Genomic DNA, 12296 nt, shown 5'->3' on the forward strand with positions numbered 1-12296 from the left:
GGGACCGCTCGCCCGTTCTTGGTTGCAGCCGATCGCATGGATCTGAAGCTGCCTGACGCTCGCCTTCCTTGCTCTGTTGGAGTCGCCTCCGGTCGGCCCGCCAGCGATGATGTTGATTTCGCCTCAGGAAGTGTTACTTCTATTTTCTTCTTCCCGAGCGGACGGCCTAGGCCGCTCCCTAGACACCCGAGGATTGTCCTCGTGCCTCTGTGGGTAATGCCGTTCGGGAGACTGATGTTGTCGCCTGTCGGGTATCCGCCGATCGGCCTCATGATGTCGTTGTCTCCCGTCGGATGATGGTGATCGACGCCGGTTACTCCGAGGAGCGGGGTGGGCGATCAGGGGAAGGCTTCGGCAATCCCGCGTGTTATGCATATCGGTCCGGTGGAAGGAGCAAAACATAGGGGTCCATACCTTCTTCTTTGGTTTGGGCCGCTCGGCAGATACCTCTTGAACTGCTTGGGACCTCGCATGGTGAGGGTGGACTGCTTCGGCCCTCGGTCCTCTAGGCAGCTCCTAGCGATTGACAGGCTTCCGCTCGGCAGGGGCTAGCCGCTCAGTTGGAACTTCTTTTCTCCGGGCCGCCTGGGCTTCCTCCACATTAATGTATTCGTTAGCCCGGTGTAACATATGATCGTAATCTCGAGGTAGTTTCCGAATGAGTGACCGGAAGAAATCACCGTCCACGAGGCCTTGCGTGAATGCATTCATCATCGTTTTTGAGGTGGCCGTTGGAATATCCATGGCCACTCGGTTGAATCGTTGGATGTATGCTCTGAGCGACTCCCTAGGCTCTTGCTTGATGGCGAATAAGCTGACACTAGTCTTTTAGTAACGCCGACTGCTTGCAAAATGGTGGAGGAAGGCCGTGCGGAACTCCTTAAAACTTGTAATGGATCCGTCCGGCAACCTCCAAAACCACTGTTGCGCCGATCCCGAGAGGGTGGTAAGGAACACCCGGCACTTTACTCCATCTGTGTATTGATGTAGGGTAGCCGTGTTGTCGAACTTACCAAGATGGTCGTCCGGATCGGTGGTTCCGTTGTATTCCCCGATCGCCGAGGGCACATAATGTTTTGGCAGAGGGTCCCGCAGGATGGCCTCTGAAAATTGCCGGTTGATCCGCTCGGGGGAGGCGTCCATTCGGGGGGCCTTGCCCTTTCTGTTGTCTCGCATAAGCGCCTCGTCGGATGAAGATCCTCGGTCACGATTAACTGTTGCGGCTTCAGGAGGCGTACGAAATAAGGCCCGATGAAATGGAACCGTGGTCGGTAGTGCTTCCGCTCGGCCTCCCGATGCGGACGTCGCTTGTTGCTCCATCCGCTCGGCTTGTGCCTTCTGTTTTTACTCCACAAGCTTAGTGGCTCTTGCCTCGATCAGAGCGTCGAGCTCCTCCGTGGAGAGCATCACCGTGTGCGGTCGTCCAGCTTTGTCCATTGCTTCCGCTCGGATGCAGGTGCGTTCCCACAGACGGCGTCAAATTGATCCTGTCCGAACGCTGAATCAACGGACGCTGGGCACGTGGCTCTCTATGAACTGATGACGTGGATCTCCGGCCGGCCGTACAGATCTCCGGCGAACCTGCAAGGAAGTCAGGCCGGGAAGGGGTTCCCGGCGACGACCCTCTGATGCTCAAGTCAGGCAAGAGGAAATGCAGAAGTGGCTTCGAATCCCAGAGAATGCGTACCTCCGGCGAAGTATGAGGACCCTTATATAGAGCTGTGGAGAGGCTCATGCACACATACCGAGGTGAATACGTGTCCTCTTACCATACCTCGGTATGGCCTTGTCAGAGAAGCTTGCCTGACCCCATACTGCTACAGTCTGAGCACCTCTTTGATGGGACAACAGAACCTTCCATCGTACGATTCTGCGTATGGCCTAGTCGTCGAACATGCCTGCTGTCAGAAGATGTTTCCCGATGTCCCTTAATCCTTGTCTTTTCTGTTCTTGTGCCGAGCGTCCGGCCGCTCGGCAGGTACCTTTGGTCTGACCGGATCGACTCCCGGTCGTGCGCTCGGCGAAGGCTGTTCACAGTATTGCTGCTTTATGCCTTCGGCCGAGCGGGCTACCCGCTCGGCCATACGACCCTGTTCAACATGAGCGTCGGAACCCCGACTCCCCGTCGGGGTGTCTTTGCTTCCGTTCAGAACTTTCGATCAGTCGCCCCAATCTTTATCCGCTCGGCCAAACCTCTGGTTGACCTTTTACCTTTCAACCTCCACGTGGCGTTGACTTTGCTTAAAGGGGGGTCCCCCATCCTCACTGCCGGATCAACTACTAATCATTTCTCTTTCGATTTAGCTTTCCGATCTAGTGCTTTAATTGTTGTAAAGAGGTTTATCCGTCTGAAGGAGAGTTTAGTGAGCTTTAATTTTCTTGGATTAACAACGCCACCGGTTGTAACCAAGTAAATCATTTGTGCCTTTTCATTTTAGTTTTTTATTTATTTTATGCAAGTGTTACTCTTATTAAGCTGTAAAGTTGAAGGAATGTTTGTTTTATTTTACAGGGCTATTCACCCCTGTCTAGCTGGTCGTCGAGGGTCTTATAGTTTGTAATTTTTGCACGATCGATAGCTGTCTGCTCTCTCTTTCTCTCTCCTCTAAAAGAGCCTTCTCAACTTTCAATAGTAAGTTCTGACTGGATCACCACTTCCGCCTTCAACTTGACCACCTCCCCTTGAACCTCCTATGATTCAGGTGCCTGAGCAAATTATAACTCCTCAACCTTTTTCTTCAATGTCGGATTCATGTGATCCAAGTCTGATAGAATCTGGCAGAGGGATAACCTCGAGGACAAAAATTAGTAAAAAAAATGATAAAACGTCAAAATCTCTTTAAAAAGTATAAAATGTTACAAAAACACTTACTATAGTTACGTCCTAGGCAAATACATTTATGAATATGGTCGACATCTGGTTAATGGGCCGATCCAAGCCTTGCTCCCAGGCCTTAGCCAATTTGCCCTTCAGTCGCACAATATGGTTGAGCAGGGTGGATTTGAAAGGGAGCGGGGCAGACCCCTTTGGGAGGGAATTGCAAAAGTAGCATTGATTTTGAAGTGAGTTCTTGTCGCCTGAGAGGAATTGATCCTGGAAGAGGATAGCCCTTGTACTGTGTCAATTGGAGGTGGTGGGAGAGCAGAGATTGGTCGAGCGGCTATAGGGTCGGTCGGTTGAGGAGGGTCAATTAAAAGTTGGCCGCTGGGGAATTCACCAGAGTTAGATTTGTCTCATCCACCTGTTGTTTTCCTGGAACAACCACAGAGGATTCTCCTCGAATGGACAGGGGAAGGATCGAAGAGATCCGGTTGATAGGAGTCGTCAGTTGACATCTTTTACGATAAACCCTCAACATCTCATTGAATTATATGGACTTGGAGGAGACTCTGACAGGCACCATGGAAGGTTGGGCAACAACATTTCTCCTATACCGGCAACTGCATCACTAGCTGCCCTACTAGCCACGACCTCGTCGTTGGCTCCCTGGTTGCCAAAGCTAGTTAGTTGGATTTCTTGCTCACCCAGTATGGCTTCGCCACGCATATTCAACTTGGCTTCATCAAGCCTCATTATGCTACTAACGATCGCCTTTCACATGGTTCTACCTGCAAAAGAAAAAGAGAACTTCAGTTAGCAACAATAGTGAGGAGTTTGTATTTTTCTTACCAAAAGAAAAGGGCAATCCAACTTCGATTAGACTCAGTCCAAATATATACATAATGCCCTCTTGGAGCAATTTGACAATGTTGAACAAGTAGATAATTGGGCTCTCAACGAAAAACACCCAATTTCGGAGGAGGAAGATCCATCTGTCAGCCGATCAACCATTGAAAGAGAGAGTCTGGTCGAACAAAGAAATAGTAGGATTTCCATTGCTTATTAGAAGAAGACATCTTGTCAAAAAATATAGCCTTCGGTCGAGTTTGGAAAATAAAAACCTTTGCCTGTGCTTTTTTTTTGGATAATAATAATAATAAAAAAACATGCTAGGAGACAGGGGGATTCGTCACAGCTTAAAAAAATAACTACCCCATACGGTAATCGAATTGAGTTTGGGGCCAATTGTTAAAGGGGATGTGAAAATATTGAAAAATCTCAGTGAAAAAGCTAGGGGCAAGAAAACGAAGGTCACCTATGAACTGATCCCTAAAGAATGTGACATATCCTGGAGGAGGAAGATGAGGACGACCGAGTGTGTTGGGAATGATGATATGAAAGTTCGCTGGAAAATCATAAGTTAGTCTATGCTGATCCACCTCCTCACCATTAATATCTGAGAGGATGACAGTGTACTAGAGGGAGGGGATGTGAAGTAGAATCATGAGGACCATAGAATTCAAACAAGGAACAAGAAAAATGATGAGAACTTACGAAGGAAAGCTAGAGTGGAATGAAGAATAAGGATGAAGAAAAAATAACCGATGAGAGACAGCAAGGGAAACTAGAGAAGATGTATGCATAAGCCCTTACTCTAAGCCGCCATGGCTTATAAACCCCCTAGGATTTTCCTAAACTCACCATTCGATTGCGTAGACAAAAAGCGGACTAAAAGATCACCATTGTTTGATTAGGGAGACAAAGAAATTCAAACCATTAAACGTCTCTTCAACAAACCTATCATGACTAGCAAGGTGGGTGAGTCATGTGATAGCACTATAAGAATTAGCATTTATGATGGATGTGACGGACGCATCAAAACCATGATACACCCTTACGCATATCGTCACATTTTACTGTGCATTTATGACACCTGCAAAGCAATTATTTCCCATTACCAAAGCATTTATGAGGCCTAATATCCTATTTTTCGAGGAAGATGGCGGCAAAAGTAAGCTTGATTAAAAGGTATCAAATTGCCAATCGGATAGACAAAATTAAAATAATGTCTAGTCAGTTGGCGTGAACCTCGTTCGACTAGATTTGAAGGGGTGACTTGTGACACTGTGAATAAGAAAAAGGATCAATCAGCTTACATAGGTGGCGATCAAAGTCCATGGTAGGTCAGAAAGCCGAATAGCTGGACTAGTAGGACCCCACACTCTCGATCGACCCTGTCGATCGAAATGGTTCCTGCGGACCTCACTCCTAGCATGGACCGGACTCACTCGTGACTCATCTCCCCTCACTCTGGATCGACCCTGTTGATCGGATAGGTTTTCTGTGGACCTCACTCCTAGTGCGAACCGGACTCACTCAGGACTCAGCTCCCCCTCACTCTTGATCGGCCTTGCCGATCGGACATGTTCTCTGTGGACCTCACTCCTAGCACTCACTGGACTCGCTCGGGACTCAGTTCTCTTCACTCTCGTTTGCCCCTGCCAATCGGATAGGTTCCATGTGAACCCCACTCCTGGCGTGGACCGGACTCACTTGGGACTCAGCTCCCCTCTCTCCCGATAGGCCCTGTCGAAAATGCTATCCTTGAGCCTCATTCTTGGCTTGGATCGAATTTGCTTGATTCTTTGTTCCTACTCTCCTGATTGGCCTTACCGATCCGACGAGCCCTAAAAAAGTCAATGTTGACTTGCTAGATCGCCTATAATACTTGGCTTCCTTTGAGGATATCGCTACGGCCCAGTTAGGCCATATACATAAATGAGCTTCCCGAAAAGTCCATATTCTAGCTAGCAGCTCAAGAGGCCTACCAGCCAAATGAAGGCGCTGGAATTTCATTCTGTTTAAATTTCCCTATACAAAAATTGTACAAATACAGAACTTTTCCTAGCAACCCGCATGTTCGATCAAACATGTGTTTGATCAATCAAGCAAGTTCTTGACGGATCAAAGCATACCTTGATCGAAGTACAAGATCGTTGGCCTCTTGTATTGGTATTCCAAAAATGATACAAAGAAAACTAACTAATTACGCAGCAGAATTAAAGAACTAGTTGTACCTTTCTTCGTAGCTAAAGACTTCTCGATCTTCTACCATATTCCTCTCCTCTTCTTGGACGTCGTGTGGGCGACGATCTACCAAGACAACACCACCCTCCTTCTCTTCTCGGTTTCCAAACCGCCGGCTACAAAAGGAGGCTCTAGGATGGGACACCTTCTCTTCTTCTTCCTCTTCTTCCTCTTCTCCAAGTCGTCGCCTGCCAAGGAGTAGAAGATGGGGACGCCGACCTTAGCAAGCAGGGGGTCGCCGACCCTAGCAAGGAGAGGGGCCGCCGGCTCTTAGCAAGGGAGAAGGGGAGGGGCGTCGGCCCTAAGCAAAGAGGAGGGGAAGGGCACCGACCCTAGGTGAGGAGGAAAGGGAGGGGCGCCAGCCACAAGAAGAAGAAGAGAGAAAATTAGGAAAATTAGGTTTTAGGGGCCATCACCTACTCCTTTTTATAGGCTTGCCGTTGATTACAAGGAAAGAAAAAATAACAGAATTTTATTTAGAAAAAATCTAAACCAAAACCAAGTTAAACCAAACCAAGTTAAGTTAAACCAAATCAAGTTGTAGATGGGTGGATGCGAGGCTTTATATAGAAGCTACAACAGGGACATAGAGGAGAAATTGGTGTAGACCTCCTGATGGGCTTGGGCTTCCTGTGTTCAACCCGAACACCCAACCCAAGTCCATCAATAATAATTCATACCACTAAAGGGTTATTATTGAACTACCGCACCAATCCCATATTACAATATGGGCTCCTTCTTATCATGAGTGTGTTAATCTCCCTGTGTTTAAGATATCGTATGCCCGTTAATTAAATGAGTTACTGATAACTCGATTAATTAACATCTGATTCCAAGAGTAGTACCACTCAACTTTATTATCATGTCAGACTAAGTCCACCTGCAGGATTTACATGATAATTTTTATGAGCTCCTCAAGGGGACATCATCAGTCTAAATAATTAGGACACATATTCCTTCTATAATCAACAACACACCATATAAACAGTACTATTTTCCAACTCATCGGGGATATTAATTTAACAAATATATCTCACCCATGGATAAGTTAAAAAAAATAAATACTAAGTATACGTGCTTATTATTATATAGTGATTAAGTGTGCGCACATCCATAATAACAGAGGTTCTGTTCTTTTATGTAGTCAGTATAAATCGAACAACCTCAACTGGTCCTGCTCAATATACACATAGTGTACTAGTGTAATTTTATAGTCAAGACAAACTAATATCAAATTACACTACAACAGTTCCAATGGTTTGTCCCTATCCATCTTGGTTGTGAGCTACTATTTATAATTTATAAGGAACTGATAACATGATTTTCTGTGTGACACCACACACCATATTATTTACAATATAAATTAAATAGACAACTGCATTGACATATATATAAATATAAAATGCAAACATTTGACCAAAGTGATTTTCATTTCAAAACATATGTTCATACAAAATCTAGGTTTATAGTATGCATCCCAACACCAAAAGTTTAGTTATTACCATTAATACAACATGTGTATTTGTTAGAAGATCATATTTATGTATAGATATTTACATCACCTATATATCGATGTCATTGATAGATACAATATAAATATAATGACAGGACAGATTGATTGTAAGATAATATCTCACTAATACAGAAATTATGAACGACATTATATCAGAGGATTCTTCTATGTTGCCACATATACACATATATCTACATATCTCTTCCTTTTTATTGCTATTTATTTTGCTTTGAGTCACCACCATTTTCTGACTTTATCATCGGAGTAACTGCGTCGCCAATGTCTCAAGAATTTTGGAGCCAGTCAATCTGTATACTATATCACCATTTTCCTTATCTCTGGATCAAAAATGATCTGCTGTCTACTACTTGAAGTGAAATTGATAGAAGACACATTTTTCTTTTGTCTTTTCTGTTTTGTGATTTACAGATATCGTACTAAAATTTTAGTTAATTAAATTAATTAGCTACAGGTTGTTGCTCTAATTAGCTTGTAAAGAAAGGTAGTCCATCCTTTTCCTATGCATCTATTTTTTCAAAGGCTCTCTATTGATGATATCTTTGATTAATATATATGTATCTATCACTGGTCTCGCAGAAAATTAGCACCACAAGATGATCTTAATAACTTCACCAGTCAATTAAATATCCTATAGCTAAAGCTTTTCATTAGTGGTTGGCCAATTCAAATTTAATTAAAAGATTCTTTTGCAAGTTAAACGAACCATAACCACAGGAATTCAAAGTGAGTGAGCTATATATATCCAAAAGTTTGCATCACGTACGGAAAAATCTATCACCAAATCTAAACCACTCCACGTAGCTGAGAAATGTTAAGATTTTCAAAGTGAAACTATAATTTATATTGAAAATTTTGTAGCTTTCTATTTCTATCGTTAATATAGGTTTAAAAGAGCTATCAAATAGGGTTTAGGGGAATGACACAATAATAGACACTTCTTAATTTCTCAGAATTTAAGGATTGAGTCTTAGTTTCGGGAATGACACAACAATAGACTGTCCATTACTAATACTTCCTAATTTATCTTGATGATCGATGAACACCGTCACTCCAACTAAAGAAACTATAAAATGAATATTTAACATTGATTTTTTAAAAAATAAACAAACAACTCCCATTACTTTCATATGCAATTAATCACCCTAATAACTAATCTAAATAACATAATTATGCTTGGTACTGGTTAAGATCCAGATGCTCCCAGTAACTAGCCGCCGGAGACGGCGCGACTTCACTCGAGAACAGATTATTATTACTTGCACTCTCAAAGAAGAAGCTGCTGTTTTCATGCAACAACGCCGGCGAAATCGCCGGCGGTAACAACGTCGCACTTCCGCCGCCTGCAGTTTGAGTTACTACTTCCTCTGACGTAGAAGGCTTGGCCGCTGCCTTCCTGAGCGTAGTCAAACAATCGGCGGGGCCGAAGGCTTGGCCGCCGCTGCCGCCGGCCCTGTAAACGGAAGAATAATTGGAAGAAGAGAAGGCGGAGAGGCCGGTGAGGCGTTGCACCACCGACCTGAACTCGGCCGGCGTGGCGTGGACGACCTTGGGCGAGGCGATGTAGATTACGACCGGTCGACGGTGGGCCTGCCGCGTTGGCGAGTTCACCGGCCGGGGTTTCTTGACGGTCGTGTGGGAGTCTTTGCCAACCTTCAGAGGCGCCGGTCGCGGCCCCTGTAGCTCCGACGATTTCCTCACCGGTAAATCCATTAATATTATTATTACTATTTTATATCTCTATGTATCAGCCAAATTTAAAGAGTTGGATTACTGACTAGAAATGAAATGAATATATAAAGACGAAGCAAATCGGTGGATCCAACTATAATTTGATAGCGGAGAAGAAAGGAAAGAAGAAAGAGCGAAGAAGGTGAGGCGCAGCCATTGCTCATTGTTCGTTGAACCTGTCTGCGGTTGATCGGGTGATATCGCACAGAGAGCAGACAGCGAAGTCTTCATTTCAGCCAATAGGGAGGCGCCATGTGCGATTGAGTGTCCGAACCAAGTCAATAAATCCGCTGATTGGATAGGAGCGCCACGAGGTAAAGTCAACGAGGGAGTCATCCAATCATAGGACGAGGTCAGACTGTTGAAGGAATCCAAAATTATACTTTTTCAGAGATTATAGATTTTTTTCATTTAAGGCGAAAAAAAGTGTTATTTTCAAATAAAAAATAAAAAAAAGTGTTGACTCTGTGATGGGTTGACGGAGACGCTGAGGGTGAAAGTATTCATCCTTTTACCACCATGCCACCATTTACACGTAATCAAAATTCGTCCAAAATTAACTGTGATCTTACCTGAATTCACTTTCTCGATTATAATTTTGGATCGAGTTATGCGGCCGGAGGCCGTTAGCAGTGGGCGACAACCCCCCAGCTTGACATCATATAGTTTGTCCGTCGTCGACGATCTTTGATCGTCTGATTTATCTCAAAATTATAATTTAAATGAGAAGATGAACTCAAGAGAATTTGATCTCTTGTATTATTACTTCAGTCAATAATTTATTTGTTTTAATATTTTTTTATATATTTAGATGTTATCATTTTTAAATATTATTTTTATTAATCATTTTTACTTATTTATTACCTCTAACATGATTTTTAAGAAATATGAAATATATCTTGGAATTCAATTAAGTTTTGACTATAATTTAAAGATTTTTTTTCTCATCAGGTATTAATGAAACAAGAAGTCAAGAACTCAGTAGTCGACATAAAAGGGCTTTCCCCGGGAAATTCCCAAAAATAAATGTAATGAAAGCAAATGGAATTAATTAATTTATAAATCAATAATGAATAGTCTCCATTCTATAAAAGAGAACGACAATATGAATATAATATTTTCCCCGTAATTTAATTATATAAATTTTTGACAAAGATATCTGAAAAAATTATAAAAATATTATTTTTTTTAAAGTTTTTTTGTGGTTGACATCAAATAAGAAGGACCAGTAGAAGTATAATTTAAAATTTAAAAAATAAAATGATTAATAGTGGATTAATATGAAATATTTAAAAGTAACGAATTATAATATGCACATTGAGCATCTTTAACAAAAAAAAAATGGAACGCATTTATTCATAAATTCTCAATAAAAACGAGAGCTTAAAATATTTAGTAGCAAAAGAAATAACATCACCTTTTAAGTTTTAACTTCTACTCCCCTTTCCTCATTACAAAAGTCATTCAAAATGATTTTTAAATTATTTATTTTTTATATTCTATCTTTCGAAATAATGAACGCAATTAGAGCCGGCCTTGGGTAGTCGGCTGGGCCTTTTTTTTTCGAAAAAAAAAATATTTTTTAAATAAATACTAATAAAAATGGAAAAAGATTTAAAAAAAAAAAAGATGGGGCCTATTTTTTTGTTTTAATTGGTATATATATTTAAAATAAATACTAACAATGTCCATAAATTAAAAAAAAATCTAAACATAAATTTTAAAATATTATGATTTTTTTTAAGTATCCCATAAAAAAAATACATACGGAGAGTCGAAGATACCTTTTTTTTCTCAATTTTTTGAATTTTTTTATCGGACTCTTCAAAATCTAAGACTGAACGCAACCAAACATGTTTGAAATATTCTAGACCTTCAATTAATCAATGGTTCTAATTAAACCACACTAATCTCATTTAATTCATCAGTGTCAATTTATCAACAAAGTCGACAGGTCAGAACATTTTTCTTTTTAAAATTTTCTGATAATCTAAATATATATAGCCAATAAATAATAAAATTTATCATTCGCAGCCATTTTGGAAGTCTATCCATCTTATTCTTCCCACAAATAATCTATCATTTTACTCCAAAGGTCCTTTTAGTTTTTGAAATTACAGATTAATTAGGCGATACAAAGCTAGACCCGACCCCGGGCCGGGTCTGGCCCGGACCCGGCCCGGGCCCGTAACCGGGTCAACGGGCCGGTTGCCCGTTGACCCGGTTCGCCGGGTCGAACCGGAACCGGCCCGGCAAGTTGCCGGGCCGGAACCGCCGGTTAACCAACGGTTCATAGCGTTGGAACCGCCGGTTAACCGCGATTCATAGCCGTTGGAACCGCCGGTTAACCGGCGGTTCGTAACCGTTGGGAGGGTTTTAGGTATTTTTTTTAACGGTTAAGATCATTTGACCGTTTTTTTATCAATAGCTATGATTTAATGTTCGTTACTATCAAAACTCTATAAATAGAGAGCTTATTTCATCATTTTCACACACATTTTCTCTACTCTTAATCTCAATTTCGTATTCTCTATACGCTTTCATTTTCAATTTTCAATTACAATGGAAGGAGGTCGTGGAGGTGCGTCATCTCAAGCTCGGAAGGAAAAGAAAATAATGAATCCGTGGGAGGAGGACCCCAACATTCAATCCACCGATGATGAGATCGAGCATCTTCCGAATCCGACACCCGAAACACAAGGAAGTACCGATGCAATTACTTCTAAGGTTCGGGAACTTCCTCCTCTAAAGTCTTCTATTTTTACTAAACATTTTGAGAATGTCACTCTTCCGTCGGGAGAAATGCGTGCAAAATGTAAGCACTGCAATGCTTCCTACAAATTCCAAGCCGGCGGCGGCTATGGGTCGTTGAAACGACATGTAGAAACGAAGCACCCGACGGAATATGGACTCGACCGTTCTCAAACACAATTATCAAGATTTTCTTCAACTAGCGGTAGTACCGATTCCGGTTTATTTTTATATTCGGATAATAAATTAAGAGAATCATTAGCTAAATTTGTTTCCGTAGAACATCTTTCTTTTAGTTTTGGATCTAAATGCACATTTGAAGATTTTTGTAAAGAATCTCTTAATCCATGTGCTAAACGTGTTCCTAGGACTACA

General features: G+C 42.1%; 1 protein-coding gene across 1 annotated transcript; it reads right to left on the reverse strand.

The window, feature by feature from the left end:
* Positions 1-8508: 8508 nt before the first annotated feature.
* On the reverse strand, positions 8509-9213 carry LOC121973060 (protein MKS1-like). The gene has a single exon (XM_042524657.1). It carries the CDS (start codon positions 9150-9152, stop codon positions 8610-8612), a length of 543 nt encoding a protein of 180 aa, XP_042380591.1. The 5' UTR covers positions 9153-9213; the 3' UTR covers positions 8509-8609.
* Between the last annotated feature and the right edge of the window lie 3083 nt (positions 9214-12296).

The sequence above is a fragment of the Zingiber officinale genome, chromosome 4A, assembly GCF_018446385.1.
Source record: "Zingiber officinale cultivar Zhangliang chromosome 4A, Zo_v1.1, whole genome shotgun sequence".
NCBI classification, from domain to species: domain Eukaryota; kingdom Viridiplantae; phylum Streptophyta; class Magnoliopsida; order Zingiberales; family Zingiberaceae; genus Zingiber; species Zingiber officinale.

Bases quoted from the DNA above. Each gene is read 5' to 3' on its own strand.
- LOC121973060 (XM_042524657.1), bottom strand. From the start codon at position 9,152: ATGGATTTACCGGTGAGGAAATCGTCGGAGCTACAGGGGCCGCGACCG.